The sequence below is a fragment of the Megalobrama amblycephala genome, linkage group LG16 (genome assembly GCF_018812025.1).
Source record: "Megalobrama amblycephala isolate DHTTF-2021 linkage group LG16, ASM1881202v1, whole genome shotgun sequence".
Taxonomy (NCBI): Eukaryota; Metazoa; Chordata; class Actinopteri; order Cypriniformes; family Xenocyprididae; genus Megalobrama; species Megalobrama amblycephala.
In genome coordinates, this window is record NC_063059.1 from 43890763 (window position 1) to 43913321 (window position 22559).

Genomic DNA, 22559 nt, shown 5'->3' on the forward strand with positions numbered 1-22559 from the left:
AGACATAATTCTATGCAAATCATCTGTCTGCCCATACAGTTTAAAGATTCAGGTTTGCATATGAATGTTCTGTATACTGTCTTTGGGGAAACATGAGAGATTAATGTTTTGCAGACAGATCAAATCTGTGGTACATTAAGGTAAACAGAAGCATCTGAAATGGATTGTGAAAGTTTTTTTTCCTCTGGAATCAGAGCACCAAAAAAAAAAAGAAAAGAAAAAAAAGTAATAAAAAGTAATAACACCATAAGCTAGTGAAAAGGATGCAGAGAACACCTCACCGAAGACTGAAGGTGAATCTGGGGGTTTCTCAGCATGATGGGACATCCTCAGAGAAACACATTGGAAACCAGCTTGTTTTACCATGTTTTATTGGACTTATTGCGGGTGTTGTGGTGATGATGTATTTTTGTAGGCCAACCTGCTACCAGGACTCTGGTTCCCTTCACAACTCCCAATAGGAATTTTCCATTGGCTTTTGGTTTGTTGCTGAAAATAAGCTCTGTGTCCAACAAATTTTGCTCATCATAAATCTTCACAAGTTTTATTAATTTTAAAGCCTAAACACAATCACCAGATATAAAATCACCAGATCTAAGGCTCTAAATGTCATTCCTGTAGCTCAAAACTGTAGAGCATGTCATAAAAGCTTTAAAAGCAATCACAAGGGGGTTTTACTTATGTATTTTATGTTGTAGAATAAAACATGAAAATATCATGAACTTGTGTTCACCACAGACCATATTTCAGGCATTTAACACATAAAAAACTCCACTGACTTAAGGATGATAAACCGGAAGTGCTAAAATGCAATTACAATATGCCAATTCATGCTAGCAACTTGTTAAATCACATTAGAAACATATTACAATATATTGGCAGCAACATGTTAAACCATGCTACCAATGTGTTAATTCATGATAGAAACCTGCTAGTAACATGTTAACAATTTTATAATTCATGCTAGAAAGATGCTGTACATACCAATTTTTTGTTTATCTAAATTTTCTGTGTGCATCAGCTAACATTGAGCAATATATTTTTTAAATGCACTATGCACATCAGATTGCAGTTGGCTTTTTAACATGTAAGTATTTGGAAGGCACTTTCATCCAGCTGAATTAGTTTTATACACTGGATATTCATCACATAATGACAGCTTTTTCAGTGTCATGTACTCATGAATTCTGCAAAGGATCATTTATAGTGTTAAAGCTGCATCTGTGAACTAGATAAATCACTCAACCTACAGGAATGATCAGAGATGCACCTGCACAGCTGCTTTTGGACAAAAATGCCTCATCATGTGAGGCATTTTAACATTTGTAGTAAAGCAGGACCACCCATATGAGACACATTCCCTAACTAGTAGTTCATAGACTGGTTTTGTTAGATAATCCTGTTTATATCAAAGACTATTTTGATTCTAAAACAGTATTAAGAGTTTCAAATGACTTTCCCGTGAAGCTTTGTGTCATTGTTCATATTAACCCCAGTGCTAATAGTAGATTTGGAAAATTTTGTCAATATTAATTTTATAGTCTTTCAGAATATACATTAATGTTCAAAAGTTTGGGGTTGGTAAGATTTATTTATTTTTTTTTTTTGTAAAGAAATTAACTTTTATTCATTTTGATGAGCTGTTAAAAGGCATTAAGATTCAAGAAGTGGATTTCTTACATTTGAAGCATGTGAAAGGCATTGTATGTTTAGTTGCTTACAGATTAAGAAACAACTACCAACTCAAATAGTCTGGCAGGACAAATTAACAGTTAATTAGCCAATATCAACCACCCAAATCACAAAACATAAAAATGAAGAAACTCACACCTGCATCAAGAATTAAATTCATTTAATTGTTTACAAAAATATTGTACAAATGAGATCTGCACATAGCTATACAAATAAAAATGTAGACAAACGTCCTCACAGTTCATATAACTGCTCATGATCTTCAGCTGTCCTGAGGAACACATGAGCTGCTCTAGAATCTCCTGCAGGTGTTTATTCAGCTGCTTCAGTAATGATGGACTTTAATCTGGTTGTTGTCGTCGAGGCTGAGCTGAACTAACCCACCGCTGCTGGACACGCTTCTGAGGTTCGGGAACAGAGGACTGTGTGTGACGCTTCAGGAAAACAGCATGAGACACAGAGCATGAGAAATACACTCGAGTATGTGTGTGTTCAGAGGAGAAAGTTGGCGATTTCAACCCCTCAAACCACCTGAACTTCTTCAATACAAAATACTCCTCATCATATTCAAAGCACTTCATGGTCTTGCCCCCCAGTATATTTCTGCTCTCATTCAAACCTACTCTCCTATGCGCACATTAAGATCCTCTGATACTGGTATGTTGTTGATCCCACGTCACAAACTCGCATCATTCGGTGGTCGGGCATTTCGCATCTCTGCCCCCTCACTCTGGAGCTCCATTCTGAAGCACATTTGAGACCTTTCATCAATACATGATTTCAAAACCCACCTTAAAACTTATCTTTTTGTTTCTTGCTTCTCTGACCTCTGATTAAATGATGCCTTTGATGTCTTTGTATTGTTTACCTGTCTATTGTAATTTGTGTTATAACACTGTACAGTGACCCTTTGTTTGTAGAAAGGTGCTATATAAAATAAACTTATTATTATTATTATTATTCTTCAGAAACAAGTAACACATTTTCCTTGAGAAAAAGCAACCATCAGGCCCTGTAAGGATACATGTTGCGGTTTTTCCGTTGAGCCTCCAGCCAGCGTTTGTTTCCTTCAATCAGCCCCTGCAGCCGCTGACCTTCGACCTCTGCTGATGGACGCAGACTTGACAGACTGCACAGACACACACACGAGGTAACAGCCACTGAATATATGATTGTCGAAGACTGGTGTGTGTGTGTGTGTGAGTGTGTGTGCTCACCTTGGTGGTGTGTATCCTGAGTAGGTCATGTGAGCTCTGCTGGTTTCTGTGGAAACAGAGATGATGTTCAGATGCCAAGCAGGTGATGACGAGTGTGTGTGTGTGTGTGTGAGTCTCACCTGTGCTCAGTCCCGACCAGCGGTTCTGCAGAGAGTCTGTGGGTCTGTGTGCGAGTCCGTTGGACAGCGAAGGGGAGGGATTTACAGACCACGCCCACGAGGGACAGGGTGGTAGAGGTGTGGTCAGAGTGGGCGGAGCCTGTTTGTGGGTCAGGGAACCTAAAGCTCCTAACACAGAGTTCAGCTGACCCGAGATCAGCTGCAGAGAGTCAGGCCAACTGCTGCACCTTCACTGGAACTGACAGACGATCAGACACTCGTGAATCACTGCATGAACACAAGCTCTCGTGTCTTAAAGTGCCCCATAATGCTATTTTATAGGTTGCTAATTTGGTTTTGATTTCTCCTACAACAGGTTTACATGAATTAAGGTCAAAAACACTTTAATTTTCAGATCTTTTCTCTCAGTGTCTGAAACGGGTTCAATCAAGGATTCAGTCTCTATAAACTCCGCCTTTCTGAGAGTTGCTCTGCTCTGATTGCCCAGATGGCCCAGTCTGTTGTGATTGGTCGGAAACCAAATGCTCATTATCATATCTGAATCTCAGCTCTTGATTCACAGTGATACGAACAGTAATGATGGCGTCCGTTCTTACCGTATCAATCTCATCAAAGTGGTTTTGATTTGGCAGCAGAAAACAGCGTCTTCTCGACATGAACAACACAAACCAAACTCTTCCAGTCTCAGATACAACTACAGTGATAGAGGGCGGGGCAAAGAGACGCTGTTTGCTGGCATCCCATGAAAACCAAAGGCTGGCATTATGCAAATTAGTTACAAACCTACGTAGGTTCAAGCAGGAAGTGAGACTGGAATTACTGACGACTCGTTTCAGCAGTTCAGAATCGATTCTTTCTTTTGGGAGACAAAAACTACATTTATCTGAACTTTGACTTTTAAAACTTTGCAGAACTTTTACATTCACAAACAGCTTTATTACACACTACGTGAAAGGTCATATCTGAAAAAAGCATAATAGGGGCACTTTTGTGTGTGTGTGTGTGTGTGTGAGTGAATTGCGTGTGTATATGTGTGTGTGTCACCTGTTCCCTCCGGGCTGTAGATGCTGCTCATCTCTGACTCGGTCACATCAAACGTCACTTTCCGATCAGCTGACCTCTCAGCGTCCTCACATGACACCTGGCGCACACACACACACCCATATGAGCCTCTCAGAGTCACTTCAGCAGCAATTTCACCATTTCATCAGAGAAAACTATCAGCAGATACACACAAACTCACAATTCTTCACCACAACCTGAGGTTTATTGAATTTTTAGGTGTTTTTTGTAACAAAATGTCTTTCTCCATTTTCAGGTTTGACTGTAGTAACTATTTGGGGGGAAAAAAATGACGTGCGTATAGGCTTGTCTTTACATTTGTGTTCACAAGTAACAAAACACGTGGAACATGACATCTGAGGACATTTGAAGAGCAGTCAGAGTGTGTGTGTGTGTGTGTGTGTGTGTGTGTGTGTGTGTGTGTGTGTGTGTGTGTGTGTGTGTGTGTGTGTGTGTACCTCTTCAGTCAGTGATGTTTCGAGCTGGTTGAGTTTTTCCTCTTTTTCTTTCAGTAGCGATTGACCCTTGTGAAGCGTCTCCCTGAGCTCGGCTAGATCCCTCACCTCCTACACACACACACACACACACACACTTTATGGGCTTCTCTGAAGGTAATAATGATGCAGACGCAGGCCTCTGTCTCTGAACACACACTCACCTGCTGCAGATTGTGGTAGAGCTGCTGTGACGAGCTCCCGGGCACGGGGTCCTTCAGACTGCTGTGAGCCGCCCGCAGCGCCGCCTGTCTGTCTGACACGTGAACGCTCTGCCGCTCCAGAAACTGCCGAGCCCTGAGGAGAGACACGCTCTCATTCCACATATACCGCCTCACACTGAGAGAGAGAGAGAGAGTAACATACACTCAAACTCCAGTGAGCTGTCATGCTTTTTAGCATTCGTAATAGTCACCTGCGTCAGTTACAACCATTTAAACTCGACAATAAATGAAAATTCACCCTATTTTCTAAATGCATCTTATTTGGATAATTCATCTATGCACGTTTCAATTTTCTTCAAATGTTTTGACGTTGTGCATCCTGCTTCAGAATTTGTCCAAAAGGCATCAGGAGCACTAGATAGGCAGCTCACTATAGGACTCACACATACTCGTCTACACTGGCATCGCTGTCGTCTCCTGACCGCAGCACCGATGGTTCTAGATCCTCCAAACGCAGGCCATTCTCAGTCTTTCTCTTGCTCTTCTTCTGCTGGTCTTCTGCTCCATCCTGCTGGTGATCCCTCTCAGTTCTGCTCCTCTGCTCCAGTTCACTGCACACAAACATAATCACCAGGTTATTTCTACATTTTTGTCGCCGATTGGTGTTTTTAGGCAATTTTAGGCACCAGCATAAAAAAAGAACAGGAATGCACGATCAGGGTTTTACCGATAATATTATGCATATAATAAAATAGACTAATATTACATATATGATGCTATGTTGGTTGCTATTACACATAGGGCAACAAAATTCCTGTCAAACTAGCTTATGTAACCAGACAGAAAAATGTGTTGCAACATAATAATGTATTTTAAAATGTGATATCATTCACTTGAATGTTTTTACAGTAAGGTTGTGCAGTTTTGGGGTAAATATTGTACTTTTCTATTTGCCTCAATTTATAATAATTTAAATATATACATTTACATAAAATAGCAACATTTCTCAACTTCATTAACAGTGAATAACATGAAAAATGTGCCATCGTTTAATGGAAGATTGCTGCCATCTACTGGAAAACAAACACTTTTAAAATTAAAATAACATGTATTTTCGACAACAGCCACTAGATGGCAGCAGAGGATTACTCAATGGCAAGTTTTTCATTTATATTTATGTTTAGACAAGTGCTGACAAATCAATTAATTTGCGATTAATCGCATATAAAAGTTTGTGTTTACGTGTGTGTGTGTGTGTGTGTGTGAGAGTGTGTTACCTGACTCTGGAGCTGAGCTGCTCACATCTGTCCTGCAGGAGTGTGACTCTCGTCTCCAGCTGCTGTCTCTCCTCCATCATCCTGCTGTTCTCTTCTCTCTGTCTCTCTCTCTCCTGTCTCTCTCTCTGAAGATCTGCTCTCATCCGTTGCAGCTCCTCATGGAGATCATCCCGCTCCTTTAGCAGCCGAGGGAGAGACTGCACAAACACACATACACACATTTATACACACTCCTGACTGTATCAGACAGGACTGTCACACACACTCACAAACACACACACACCTCTAATCCTCTCTGAATATCCTCCTCTTCCTCATACAGCTGCTGCCTCCTCTTCTTCAATTCTGACGCCTGATGATCATCAATAAACAGCACTGTTAGCATTCTTGTAAAACTGAGATGAACAATTAATTTCATGTGAAGTAAATGAGACAAAAACTAATATAATGAATAAAAACACTGTTCTGTACCTTTGACTGAAGTTCAGCCTCTTGAGTTTGAAGTTCTTTGGTTTGTATCTCCAGCTTCTCCATCCACTCCTGTAACGCTGCCTCCTACACACACACACACAGTGGATAAAAATGAGTGTATGGAAACATATCTAGTGCTTTTATTGTTTCTCTGTGCCGTTTGTGTGTGTGTGTTGTGCTGACCTTCAGTGAGTGTGTCCTGCGCATCTCCTGCAGCTGTGTGTCCAGTGTGTGCTGTAGTTTGTGTAGTTGTGTTGTGTGTTTAGAGCTCAGAGTGTCTCTTTCCTCCTGAAAAGAGTTCAGCAGACGCTCCCTCTCCCTGCTCTCCTACACACACACACACACCTGATGAGATGACACACTTCAATAATAACACAAGTGTGGTGTGTGTGTGTGTGTGTTGTACCTGCTCCAGGTGTGTTTCTCTGAGGTTCTCTAGTTCATGTCGATGTTCCTCTTTCAGTTGTTCTAGTTTCCTCCTGTGATCCCTCTCAACTTCTTCACGGACTTCCTGCAGCACATCTGTGAGCTGACACACAAACACACACACACACACACACACACACACACACACACACACACATTAACACACTCCAGCTACTGCTGCACAATTAAATTCAGGATGAAACCGAGGTAGAAGCAGATTCTGTCTCGTGACATCTCAGGGTGTAACAGATTATCAAATAAAGAATAAATGTAGGGCGGGACTTCGTTCTGTGGACCAGTTGTTGATTAGATGTGGGCGTGGCTCTCAGATGTGTATGCAAATGAGGGGTGGAGTTTAAGCACACTAAATGATTAGAGAAATCTACATATGTCACCAGAGAGAAGACTGACGCTTCACTGGAAGATCCAGTTATGACAAAATACATCCGTAACCACATAAAAAAAGTGTGTGTGTGTGAGAGAGAGAGAGAGAGAGAGAGAGAGAGAGAGAGAGAGTGTGTGTGTGTGTGAGTGTGTGTGTGTGTTGTACCTCTCTCTGGTACTCGGCTAAAGGTTGTTCTGGTCGTGGACTCCTTAAATTCTGCTGTGAGTCACTGAGTTTAGCCTGACAAAACACAACAGAGCGTTAAACACACAGACACACACAAACACACACAAACACACACACACACACCTGTATTCTGATGGAGGATAGCTGCTCCTCCTTCTTCTCTTGTAGCCGCCTCCTCTCAGCCTGGAGCTCCTCCTCTGACTCCTCCCTCAGGCGCTCGAGATCCCGCTTCCTCTGAGTCTCCGCTCTCTCCCGCTCTTCCTCCAGCTCTGAGCGCAGCTCCTGGAGTTTCACCTCATTCTCAGCCCTGTACACACACGAGACATACATACGGTTGATATAGTGTGTGTGTGTGTGTGTGTGTCTGAGAGAGTGTGCTGATGTTGATATTGTGTGCGTGTGTACCTGAGCTGTTGTAGTCGTGTGTGCGTGTCATTGTTCAATCGCTCCTCCTCGTCTCGTCTGTTTTTAAGTATCTTCTCCTTCAAAACCCTGAAACACACACATGATGTGACGCGATCTGTGTCATTTGAACGTGAGTATGTAAACATGAAAAGTTTTAATGCAAAAACTGCTCGTGATTCATTGGCGCTGACCTCAACTGCTCAGCACTTTCCTCCTTCATCCGGCGCTCCTCGTCTTCCTCATCCTTCATCAGAGCTTCTCTGAGCAGCTGCAGTCTCCTCTGTGTCCGCTCCATCAGTCTGCTCCTCTCCTCCTCCATCTGCCTCTCTGCATCTTCCTCCAGTCTTTTCCTCTCCTCTTCATCACGCTTACGCCGTTCTTCATCTTCCTGAGCTTCTCGTCTCTTCTCCTCCTCTCGTCTCTTCTCCTCCTCTCTCTGTGTTCTCTCCTGATAACTGGTGTCGGTTCGGCCACGGGCGGTGGGCGGTCTCTGGTCATGTGATGTCCTGCTGATGTCATCTGCAGGCGTGGAGGCGTTGGAACGTGACTGCGGCGTCTGAGCTGACGTCACGTTTTCAAGCAGACGTCTGAGACGAGACACACATTACCCAGTAAATGAATGTAAAGAAATCCAGGGTGATCAGAGATGGCAGAGAAAACAGATTCAGTTTTCAGTGAATCATTCATTTCAGAGTGTGTTTCTCTTTAAAACACGACCTCTGTCATATTTGTTTCTGAAGAGCGCGAGCCCGCACGCATTGTGAAATACAGACTGAACGAAACACCACTGTATGGCCAGGTGATGCGCAAACGTTTCTCGGCTGGATAAAGCAAACCAGCGTCTCACTAGTAAAGTTTTAATGAAGGCGAATTGTAATCACGGTAAAGACGATTCAGGAGTCGCACAGTAAGCATGCGCAAGTCCCTTATATTGATGTGCAAACAAACCATGTATGTGTGTTCTCGACGCACTGATCGCACAATGTAAACGCACAGATGCATTTCAGTACATTGTTTCCACAGACATTCAGGATAATGTTTGGATTTGTCATGTGTATATTGCTGTGTTTAGTAATTCTGAACGCGTGAGGGTTCGTTTGGCTCAGAAACAATGTGCACCTAAGAGAAATACACACTGAATGAATATTTCACTCATGAGTCGCATCATCATCATCATCATCATCACCTGTCTGCAGATACAGAGACATCCACACAGCTGTCCACATCTCCCTCTCCCTCCACTTCCTTCCTGTCCTGAGACACACAGACAGACAGAGAGACAGAATGAGCCTTTAAACCTGTAGAGGTGTGTGTGTATTTGTGTGTGTGTGTGTGTGTGTGTGTGTGTGTGTGTGTGTGTGTGTGTGTGTGTGTACCACTGCAGGCGTCAGATCCAGCAGATCAAACACATTCTCTGAGAGTTTGGAGTGGAAACCAGCCTGAGGAAACACATGAAGAGTGAAATTATGAGACGCATACAGCCCAGACATGTTTAATAAATGCATAAATGTAAATAAATGATTGTTTATGTGTTGATGATGTCATACCTGCACATTATCAGCGGATGAGAGCGACGCCGCCGCTTCTTCACCGGCCTCAGATTCCTGTCACGGCACAGGATATGACATCACACACTTGTACAGCAGCAATAACACACTGATAACACACACACACACACACACACACAGCAGTGAGCGTATGTGGGAGAGGAGGATGCTGGGAGTTTCAGCTCAACTGCAGAGAGGAGCTCTGATTGGCTCCTGACTAATGAGATCAGACACGCATCAAAATCTGCTCCTCATGGGTGCTTTTCTCCTCCCATGAGCCTTAGTGTGATGTCACATGACTGTTGAGACATGCCTCCTCTCTGCAGCGACACGCTACAGAATGACTGAACAAATCACTGAACAAACAAATCAATGAATGAACAAATGAAGACACAAACACAAACACTGAATAACACTACAGAATGAACAAACAAATCACTGAATGAATGAATCAATTGAATGAATGAAAACAAACACTGAACAACACTACAGAATGAACGAACGAATCACTGAACAAAAAAAAACACTGAATAAATTAAAGCTTTGAAAAAAATTGGGGATGTGCGATATCGAGTATGTCACTCGCTTTGCAAAAACAAAAACACAAAATCTTGATAGCGCTCGCTTTCACTGTGATGTATATTAGTAAACTGCCATAAGAATGAGACCGAATAGTCAATATTTAGGGGCAAAAATGCACCTGTATGAATTATATTAGTGATATTTTTCTCCAATATCAGCATGAAATGTGATAATTAATATTGTGATTTGTTGAGCTTCTCCAAACACATAGTAGTGTTTTGTTGCTGAATGAATCAGCGTTTTTGAATGAATTAATGAATGAGTGATCCATTCATAAAGACAGTTGCTTGTTTTGTTCATGAATGAATCAGCTGTCTGAACGAATTGGTTGAGTGAATAATTCAATGACTCACTCAATAAAACTGTGACTGGCGGTTTTAGAAATTATATTTAATGTATCATTTCATTTTTAAAAAAACATTTCAATATTCAAAATATTATTTTTAAAACCACAATCTCAGCATTATATATGAAATTGTAATTGCAGTATAACTAGTGAAGGGCATAAACACAGGCAGGGGGTGAGGTATATCAGACAGGCGGGGCTTATGTGCAGGGGTGGGGCATATGAGATGGGCGGGGTTTGTGTGCAGGGGCGGGGCACTCAGTCCTACCTCACTGCACACTCGATTCCACTGAGGCATAAACTTCCCTGTTTTAACGTGTGTTATTTGAAGGCTGTCGTTCTGAAAGCGTTCGATCTCCTCGCTGTCTCTGTCGCTCTGAGCGTCCGTCGGCTCTTTGCTGATCTCTTCACTCTCTTTCTGCTCTTCCTCATGTTCATCTTCCTCTGTTTCCCTGCGTTCTGAAAGCCTCTCCATATGGGAAACGCTTCTCTCTGCCTCTTCTTCACTGTTGATCTCTTCTTCCTCCTGCCTCTGTTCTTCTCTTCCAGACGTCTTTCCATCACCTTTACTCTCCATCTGTTCTTTCTCGTGTTCATCTTCCTCTTTTTCATTGTGTACGGAAAGCCTCTCTTCCTCTTCCATATGGGAAACGCTTCTCTCTACCTCTTCTTCAGTGTTTATCTCTTCCTCTTCCTCCTGCCTCTGTTCTTCTCTTCCAGACGTCTTTCCATCACCTTTACTCTCCATCTGATCTTCCTCGCATTCATCTTTCTCTCTTTCACTGTGTTCAGAAAGCCTCTCTTCCTCCTCCATATGGGAAACGCTTCTCTCTGCCTCTTCATTGTTGATCTCGTCCTCCTCCTGCATCTGTTCTTCTCTTCCAGTCATCTTTCCATCACCTTTACTCTCCATCTGATCTTTCTCGTGTTCATCTTCCTCTCTTTCATTGTGTTCAGAAAGCCTCTCCTCCTCCTCACAGGAAACACTTCTCTCTACTTCATTGTCTTTCTCCTCTCTCTGTGTTTCATCCCGTTGCTTGTCTCCATCATCTTCACTCTCCGTCTGATCTCTCCGTTCTTCCGTTCTCTCCTCCGTATGGTTCCTCTGCTCCTCTTCGGGACTGCTGAATCGCTCGATCTGCTCATCGATCTCATCGCTCTTCTCTTCGTCTCTGATCAGTTTGTTTTCCTCTTCATCAGACTGTTTCTCCTCCTGCACACCGTCACTCTTGCCTTCAGTCATCAGCTCGTCTTCTGCAGCAGCGTTTGAGGTCAGAGGGCATGAAGCGGCTGTGGAGGGGAGGTGACGTCCACGCAACGAGTCCTTGCAGTGGAGGGATGGAGTTAGAGACAGACAGACAGACAGACGGGCTGTGAGGTCACATGCAAACCCCTCAAACAAAAAGACGTATTTTAACAAAGACACACAGATAAACACTGCAGAAGAGGAGCAGACAGAGACAGACACACAGAGAGACAGACAGGTACCTCTGAAGGCGGTTCTGGACTGTGATCCCTCGATAAGGCCAAATCCTGTAGTTCAGGTTCTGTTCTTTCTTCAGGAGGAACCGTCCCACTGACCTCACTGTCCTGAAACACACACACACACACATTTACTTATCTAAATTGGGACTTTGCATAAACTTTTATTGTTTTTATATACAGCTAGCTATAAATACTATAACCTAACCTTAAAGGCCCCGATATACTTCAAATGAAATCGATGAACGAATTGATGTGACGTAATTTTGAACAAAATCAGGGCAAAACAAAGTTCATTTTGGGAGTTTGAAATGGCTTGCCAAAGCGAATTCTCAGGAAAAGTTCACTAAAGCTGCAAAACACTTTTGGTCTGTAACGATAACGTAATAGGAGGTGTGCACTGAGGCGCCACCTTCTTTCACTCAGAACTCTTCTCTGACTCATTTCGTCTGTTGAGTCTGTAGCATATGCACACGTATCAGGATAATCAATAAACTTGGGAATGTTCAGAACGCTTTTAGCATGCTGGACTGGGTTGTAAAACCATCTTGACTCTGAATAGTCTGCCATAAGATGAGCCCACTTGACACTTTTGTGGACAAGCGATGGTAAACAGTAAAGTCCAACTTCCTCTCTTTGGTGACTTCAAAAGGAGCACCCCCCCCCAGAGACTGACCAGATCCACATTCCAACACCCCACACGCACAGGGACACACAAAAACACACACACAGACACACACAGAAACACACAATCATACATTTTGAACTGTATTTGTAAACTACCACTATGCTGAAATATATATTTCATATATTTTAGGGCCTATGCATGTTTCCTAGTGTTTAAATGAGTGTATTTGTGCTAGTGTGCATTTTAATAGTGGAATTCTGTCTGTAAACCATAACTTCTTGTCTATGCCTTTATGATCTGTCGAGTTTGGTCTCTCCGTAAAGCTCCGGACACGAGCTATTTACTGAGATATGTCACACCGCTGACAAATGCATTTTTCTATGTGTTTAATGATACTGTGAAGAACACACTCCATTTGGAGATCTGAACTGATAGTCATAAATCATGCAGATTAAGTCGTGAGGCCAAGCAAAGGAAAAGCTTTCCCGCCAACTTTGCACCCATGTTATTGGCTACCCCACCTCAAGGAGGTGTGTCGGCTTATCTGTCATAAAAGCAAAGACGCACAATTCCGGCTCTCTCTCCCGGCTCTCCCCGATTGTCTCACGAGCCTCTCGTGCACGTTTTTCCCGGACATCTCCGGTGACCACGCGCTGCCATCGCGCTCAGCTTCGGGACCGCCATCTTCCAGCGAAACTCACTCTCAAGTCCTCAGTTCGAACCTTCCCGCGGAACGGAGGAAGCCAACGAACTGCACCAGCGCTAACCTGAAATTCGACACACGCAACCAATGCAAGTATACTGCCGTTTCTCAATCTTAGATGATGAAACTGATTTCCGTACTGGCCTAGGACTGGTTGTGAGTTTGCTACTTGCCTTCTCTCTTTCCTTCTCTACTTCCACTCTTGTACATAGGTGTGTATTCTTGTATATATATTTAGATGTATAACCTCTGTATTCGTAGTTTGCATTTATTAAAACGTTATTCACGCTCGATTGTTCTGTTTGTTCTTTCAGCTGAAAACCAAGTCACTTTAACGTTTTTCGATCGCTTTATGCTTTAGTTATTTTCATGGCCAGAAAATAACTCTGTTTATAATATTCTGTGAGGGACTTAGTTTGCTGGACAAACGAACAGTTTCTCTAAATAATTACTAAACCAGAACTAATCATATACGTAATTGATTATAATTCGTTGTAATTGATTCACAATATATGTTTAATTCCCCGTTGGGTCGATATATGAATCATAATTTATTCATAACCTTATGAATTATTATATTCATATTTCATCCATAAATTGATTAATAACTGTACGAACCGCTACATTCGTTACAAGTCCTTCAAGGTAAGATCTCCACGGGTGAAAACATGAACACACTGGATAGCTGCTTTATAGTAGAAAATGAAGTTGTGCTTCTGATGAAATGAGGCACTGATAGTTTTTCATGTTTGATACTGTCAAAAAGCAATCTATTGAATAAAATGCAATATAAATAAATGTGAAGTGACTTTACTGGAGTGCCAATTTGCAGAGCTTGTGCCAACATACCCATATTTTTATGATCAGATGCTTTTCTTATGCTTTCTGTAACAAAATGCTTTCTGTTTTATCATTTTTGTTGCATTTATTTTGCTACTGCAGAGCTCAACGCTAAGGATTTTTTCTATGGAGTCAAATTAATGCCTTAAAGTTTTGCACAAAAATAAAGTTTTGCAAAACACAAAAAAGAATTGAGCAATAAAAAAATGTTTTGCAAACAAAAATAAAGAATTGCAAAGGAAAAATAAAGTATTGAGCAGAAAAAAATAAGTTTTGCAAACAAAAATAATAAATTGCAAAATAAAATAAAGTAGTGCAAAAATAAAAATATAATCAATTACAAAAATCAATGACAGCTGTAATCCTATTTTATCTTTGCCACATATTTTTCATGCTCAAACCTACTAAATCATTTGCAACGCTCATTTTATTCTGCGTTTCAGTCAAGCGTGCGCTCACGATACCGGCTTTCTTTTGCGCTGCACTTTTCTGTGCGGATCTCTTTATGGCACTGGTTTGACGTGGGGGTGGAGTCAAGAAACGGGGGCACGCCCCCGCGAAATGCATTGGAGGGGAACGTAATCAGCGACAGGTGAAATAATTCTTTGACATGGTTAAAAATAATGAATGGTTTGTTTTTGTTGGTTTGTTTAGCATATGTTGTCGCCAATTACGACCCCCTCCAATGCATTTCTTATAGTAATATGACCCGTTGCGCTCTGTCTCACTGCCTGTATCCACTTTTGTGTCCTTAAACATTCGTTTTTTGGGGTCGACAGCTTATAAAAACTTATTTCTGGGTTTTTTAGCTTGTTAGCTGTACACCTTGTCACACAGCAGCTTTTAGGCATTGTTCTGTTTTTTGTAATGAGTCAGAAAAGACAAGAAGGCAGCCTCACGCAATACAAAGTCAATGGAGACGGTTGGATTGTTTTTCCCCCGGTGGGCGTGGTTTTCAGATTATAATAAATGCGCTCTGTCTCTATGCTTGATCTGTTCTGTTCCGATCTGCATCTCCTGCCGATGACGTGTTTCGCGGGGGCGTGCCCCCGTTTCTTGACTCCACCCCCACGTCAAACCAGTGCCATAAAGAGATCCGCACAGAAAAGTGCAGCGCAAAAGAAAGCCGGTATCGTGAGCGCACGCTTGACTGAAACGCAGAATAAAATGAGCGTTGCAAATGATTTAGTAGGTTTGAGCATGAAAAATATGTGGCAAAGATAAAATAGGATTACAGCTGTCATTGATTTTTGTAATTGATTATATTTTTATTTTTGCACTACGTTATTTTATTTTGCAATTTATTATTTTTGCTTGCAAAACTAATTTTTTTCTGCTCAATACTTTATTTTTCCTTTGCAATTCTTTATTTTTGTTTGCAAAACATTTTTTTATTGCTCAATTCTTTTTTTTGTTTTGCAAAACTTTATTTTTGTGCAAAACTTTAAGGCATTAATTTGACTCCATATTTTTCTTCAAATTTTTACTTGCCCCGCAACAAAAAATTAATAAAAGTAAAAGACAAGAAAATGGGCCTATAAAATAAGCATAGTTATTGTCTTTGTTACATTTAACCTCAATAAATAGGTATATGACACCAAAAGCTATTAGATTAACTCACTTATATTTTAAAAATTGTTAGACAAATAAACAGTAAGTAATAAAATAGTAACAAATAATCAAATTACGAGTAATAGCATAAATAAATACAACAGAACAAACATATAAATTAAATAAATGGGGCTTTTCAAGGTTTTTCATGTAGATTTAAGCAAGATTTTCAGATACAGAAATTGTAATCTAATGTATAACTATATAACTATAGAATAGATTAAACTTTATTAAAGTTAATCAGTCAAGAGCAGTTACAGATGCATAAAAATGTTTTTAATGTTGAAAATATAAAACGTTAAATACTGTTACTTGAAATTATTTAAAAAAATGAAGACACTTTAAATGTGAAATTAAACCCGCCAGTTAGGTGGCAGCGAATCACTGTTAATTTAGCGAATCATTGAGATTCAACCGATTCATTCAAGCGGCTGATTCATTCACAAAGTGTTTCTCAGAGATGCAAAACAATTCTGTGGACTTTGGAACTATTTTCGTTGGCGAAATACAGCGAAACAAGCGATTTGGTGTCTAAAATGTAAGTCACTTGATAATAAGTTCTTGTTCATTAAACTGTATGCTGAATAAAATCAATATCACATTTGTAATCATGCTAATATTTGGAGAAAAACGGCGCTCTTTGTGTAATATTGGTTAACTATATTAAATTATACATATATGAAATATATACAGGGGCATTTTTGCCCCTTATCTTGAATTCTGGGTCATTCTAAATGCATTTTAATAGGCTAAATCACGCAGTGAAAGCGCACACTCTAAATATGAACGCACACTAGTCTAACCTACTAGACTACGTCATGACTACGTAGAGCATGCGTGCACTCAATGAGTGTTTTTGTTTGTTTTTTGCAAAGTGAGGGACATACTCAATAATATCAGATCGTTAAATCAACAATTACGATATCATATAGACGATATATAGCGCACACCCTACAGCACTGGCCCGATCGGGCAAATGACCGTTCCGTCTGCTGTCCCGAGCGTCGTTCACACTGGAACCGGGCCATCGGGCAGTCCTTATTGTCAAGCCCTGGAGAGTGAGAGGAAAGCACACAGCACATATTTACATCTAAACGTCGCTCTCAGCAGTGTGGGCGGCGTCAGATGTTCGATAAAAGTACATCGCTGCTCACGTATTTTGTACTTCGTTTTACCCCTAAACGAAGAACGAAGAACAACTTTGCTGTGAGTATATCGGGGCCTTGTGTGTTTACATATCCTCTTCTCCAGCAGGATGTAATGCGTTTATGGTGTTCACCTCATACTGAAGTCCCGCTCCCAAAGCATCCAGATCCAGATGGAGGTTCTTCAGCAGTCCGGATGAATCTCGCGGCCTCTAAACACACACACACACACACACAGATTCCATCTAGCCTTCTGAACATCATCATTATGTAGTAGCCTTCAGGAGAGTATGTGTTTCAAATTCACCTCTTCCTCTGAGATCTCCTCGTCTTCCTCAGCACTCCTGACAGCAGTGGAGCTCGACACGGCAGACTGATCCACAGCAGTGACAAAAACACATTTAATATTCATAAATCAGAACTAAAACATATTCAGAAGCCCCTTTAATGAAGCACAAATGAGAGGTTAAAGTTGTTTTACCCCTAGAGAGGTTTTGAGTGGCTGGAGTCCAGATGGGATGCCCAGAGACCCTCTGAGAGGAGCGACAGGAGCTTCAGACAGACCCCGGAGAGGAGCGAGAGGAGCCAACACCTGACACACACACAGAGCATATTAGAATGATTTCCGAAAGCGTACCCCCAACAGAGATTTATATCTCCACCCAGGATAATCCTCAAAAATAAAAAAGACAAAATAATAAACAAAACAACAACCAGTGTTCCGTCGGAAGGATTGTATACACAACCCAACTGGATACACTCTTCCTAACCAGAGTTCTCATTCAAAAAGGTGACCATTCACAAAAATAGTTAAATACTCACCAACATTTCCCACTCCAAAGGATCCCGGACGAGCCCCCAATTTATGTCACGGCCAGCTCGTTCTTGACCGTAACATAAAGAGGATCACACACAAATGAGTTCCTTGAATTGCCATGTTGTTTATTACAAAATTATCTGTTCCAAACAAAATAGCACAATGTCTAGGGGAATAAATAAACCAAAAGAAAATAAGAATCCAGTGGGTAGGAAATGTTGGGAAGAACAAAAATGGAAGCAGGTTGGAGCAAACGACTTCTCTGGAGAAACCGGTTCTACCAGAGGAAGTACTGTTGAGTAGATCAGCCGGCTATTTATACTCTCCGCCCATGAATTATCCAATTGGACATTTACGTCACATCCAAACGCCACACTGCCACCACCAGGTGACGAAGGAAAAGACAGGGTCGTAACAGAAGGATCATGTGACACTGAGGCCTGGAGTAATGATGCTGAAAATTCAGCTTTGATCACTGGAATAAATTACAGTTTACTATTTATTCACATAGAAAACAGTTATTTTAAATCGTAATAATATTTCAGTTTTTATTGTATTTTTGATCAAATAAGCACTGATGAATCTCACAGACCCTAAGCTTCTGTCTGCTCCTTTAAAGTGTCATGGGACGTTGTTCTGAAATAAACTCACCCCTGGAGCTCTGACTCCCTCTGGGTCTTTCTTCTTCTCCTTCTTCTTCTTGTCTTTCTTCTTCTTCTTCTCTTTGTCTTTCCCCACAGCAGCGGTGGCCACGGCCGGAGCGGTTCTGGTGTGTTGTGTGCGCTCTCGCTCCAGCACCACTAGTTGGCGGTAGTGATCGTCACAGGGATGATCCCACGTGGACTGACCCGTGGAGAAGTTGAAGTAGTACACTTCACCGGTGACGTCCTGACTGAACACACACACAGACTCACTCACTTCCTGTCCCCATGTTAACCAGTGTGTGTTGTAATAGAAGCGTGTTTTACCATGGCTTCCACTCGGCCGGCAGCGGCGCCACCATCCCCTCTCTGGCCAACCACAGCAGCTCCGGCTCCCGCTGCGGGTCGATGCCGATCTCTACGGCGTACTCATGGATTTCTGACATGAAATCAAACCAAACAAACCTTAATACATATTTAATATAAATGATTTATCGGTGCACATCATTATTGACTGAATGTAAGATGATATCAGAGTCCACAACACAACTATAACAGTAACGACACAGAGAAACAATATAGTTGGAATCACTTTCATAAGGATTTTTTTTTCAGCTGATAAACGGTAAAAACGCTGACAGCCAATCAGAATCCATCCTGCTTTAAGAGCGTGAGCATTTAAAGAGACGACAAAACTGCAGCTCTTATAATAAACAGAACAATATCGTCCACTGGCGTAAACGCTAATTTAGTTAACGTTATAGTTATCATTCTTGGTGTGAATGGGCCTTTAAACTTTAATTCTAATGAATAAATACATTAATATTCAATATTAAATGTTAAGAGTGCGCCTGTCAAGATCAAGAACATGCGTGAGTCACATTTAAAAGTTAAAAGAAAGAAATAAGAAACTGTATTTTACAAAAAGAAAATTTTTAGGCAATTTTAGGACATTGATGACATTATTTTCATGACGATTAAGAACATTCCAAGTAGTGCACATATGAAAAAATTACAATATATATTTTTGTGAATTGTTAGGTATTTTACTCTAGTATTTGTTGTATGTTCTTTAGGCAGATTTTAATTTAAATTAATTTTGCTCAGAGAGGATGATGTTATTTTATTATTACTGATATACATTTATAGATTTTTTATTAATATTTTGAATTGCATTTTAATTTAAGGTAAAGTTTTAGTACTTTTTTTTTTGTACTTGTACTTTTACAATTTTGTCATTTCTTTTTTTAAATGTGTATATAGTTTTTATTAATTTTCATTTCAGGTTTTGTTATTTTAGTACATAAAGTTAAACTAAACAATGAGAAATGTTGACCATGTCTGTAACGTTGAATATAACATTGACTATAACAATATAACGTTGACTAACGGTATAACGATGACTATAACGCAGACTGTAACAATGACTAACGATATAACAATGACTATAATGACTATAACGTTGACTATAATGATATAATGTTGACTAACAATATAACGATGAGAATAACTATATAACAATAACTATAACAATGACTAACGATATAATGTTGACTAATGATATAAAAATGAGTATAACAATATAACAATCATTATAACGATGAATATAACGATAAAATGTTGACTATATTGATGAGTATAACGATATAACAATGACTATAATGATATAACATTGACCATATCTATGACTAATGATATAACGTTGACTATAATGATGACTAACAATAGTTAACGATAAGTATAACAATATAACGTTACTATAACCATTAGTATAAAAATATAACAATGACTATAACAATATAACGTTGATAACAATGACTAACAAAATAACGCTGACTATAACAATGACAATAACGATAAAATGTTGACTAACAATATAATGATGAGTATAACGTTAACGTTGACTATAACGATGACTAACAATATTTAACGATAAGTATAACAATATAACAATGACTATAACAATATAACAATATAATGTTAACGCTGACTGTAACAATGATAATAAACAATGACTAACAAATAACGTTGATACAATGACTAACAAAATAACACTTACTATAACAATGACAATAACGATAAAACGTTGACTAACAATATAATGATGAGTATAACGTTAACGATGACTATAACGATATAACGTTGACTATAACAATGGCTAACAATATTTAATGATAAGTATAACAATATAACAATGACTATAACAATATAACATTACTATAACGATTAGTATAACAATATAACAATATAACTGACTATAACAATATGACATTGACTAGCAGTATAACGATGACTATAACGCTGACTGTAACAATGACTAATGATATAACAATGACTATAACGATATAATGTTGACTAACAATATAACGATGACAATAACTACATAACAATAACGATGACTAATGATATAACGTTGACTAGTGATCTAAGTATAATATAACAATGACTATTACTATATAATGTTGACTAATGATAACAATATAAAAATGGTTATAACGATGAATATAACGATAAAATGTTGACTATAACAATATGTATATATCGATATAACATTGACTAATGATATAGCAATGACGATATAATGTTGACTATAATGATGACTATAATGATATAACTGACTATAAAGATGACTTTATAGCAATAAAAGCTGACTAAAGATATAACGATGAGTATAACATTAACTGTAACAATGACTATAACAATATGACGTTGACTAACGGTATAACGATGACTAAAGATATAACAATGAATATAATGATATAACGTTGACTATACCTATAACTAATGATATAATGTTGACTATAACGATGACTTTGACAAAATAATGCTGACTATAACAATGACAATAACGATATAACGTTGACTAACGGTATAACGATGACTATAACACTGACTGTAACGATGACTAACGACATAACGTTGATTTAAGTATACCAATGACCATTACGATGTAACACTGACTAATGATATAAAAATAAGTATTACGATATTACAGTGATTATAACGATAAAATGTTGACTATAACGATGAGTATTACAATATAACAATGATTATAATGATGAATATAACGATAAAATATTGACTATAATGATGACTATAACAATATAACTGACTATAAGGATGACTTTAATGATATAACATTGACTATAACGATAAAAGCTGACTAACAATATATAATATCGTATAATTTAAAAACTAGCCAAGTATATTTTCTTTCATATCAGAATCATGAGAATATTTGTCTGATGAACATTTGTGTTTAATTGTCATGATAATAATGTCACAATGCAAAGACTGACAGAAGAGATGCAGTATTTTGTACAGTAATCAAAACATTCAATCAATGCCTGAAAAATCATCTAATTTATAACAGTTTCTCATAAAAGCATTAATGCGTTTAGTATTAATCTGATTCTTCTGTGTGTTTAGATAGATATATTCATTCTAATGACAGTTATTAATGATGATGTGTTATAATAACCTTGCTCAGATGGGATGTAGTTTTCATCATAGTCTTCCTCCAGGACCAGCTGATCTCCGATGCGCAGCCCCGTGGTCGCCATGGTGACGGCGGCGTGACAGGAGCGCGCGCACTGGGGCGGTCACAGGCCTTTAATTAATCTCACTAAATTACTCCAAATTAAAACTTTAGAAAACACAGCAAGTTGCTCAAATAACATTTAAGACTACTTAAAATTTAAATTACTGTTTAGTAAATAAACACGACACGGAAGTATTTGTGTTTACCACAGAAAAACGGTTGAATCGCTGCTCTTTCTAAATAAATATATAAACGCAGATACAAACAGGGCTTTAGTTACACTCTATATCCAACAAAAATACATAGTACGCTAACAGAGTACATTAAACGACTAAATAAAACAATCCAAGATTAGATTATCAGTAAATACTCTGTGAAAGCGAGTGTCGTCTATGCTAAACATCTAATAATTATTGATCATTTAACGCGATTAGTTTAATCCTCACCTGTTCTCTAAACCTTCACCTTCAGTTCTGCAGTGTTTTTAAAGCATCTTGTGATTGTAGAGATCACAATATTGAGATATTGAGGATTTCAGATGATTTCTAAAATTCAAAACAGAAAGTTTAAAATCCGAAGCGCCTCGTCTCCATCACAGCAACCAGACAGGAACATGGCGGCCGCGGCAGCCGCGCTTCAAAATAAAAGCCCTCAACAACGATACATATTATTAAAGCACCAAACAAATGTATAAATGTAGCATTTGTATGCGATCATTATTCTCATATGTATATATATATGTATGTGTGTGTGTGTGTGTGTGTGTGTGTGTGTGTGT

The 22559-nt window shown here is 39.4% G+C and overlaps 1 protein-coding gene across 1 annotated transcript; it reads right to left on the reverse strand.

Moving 5' to 3' along the window:
* Positions 1-1837: 1837 nt before the first annotated feature.
* Positions 1838-22420, reverse strand: LOC125249070 (centrosomal protein of 164 kDa-like). The gene is given in 30 exon segments (XM_048161259.1): positions 1838-2114; positions 2717-2821; positions 2910-2955; positions 3029-3239; positions 3241-3266; positions 4073-4169; positions 4549-4656; positions 4749-4923; positions 5192-5359; positions 6026-6222; positions 6309-6377; positions 6497-6580; positions 6680-6823; positions 6903-7025; positions 7473-7547; positions 7617-7800; positions 7899-7985; positions 8090-8485; positions 9085-9152; positions 9275-9337; positions 9446-9502; positions 10642-11697; positions 11862-11963; positions 16917-16994; positions 17090-17155; positions 17264-17374; positions 18251-18491; positions 18568-18679; positions 21722-21850; positions 22228-22420. Coding segments are annotated over 29 exon segments (4428 nt in total). The 5' UTR covers positions 21804-21850; positions 22228-22420; the 3' UTR covers positions 1838-2017.
* Positions 22421-22559: the final 139 nt, after the last annotated feature.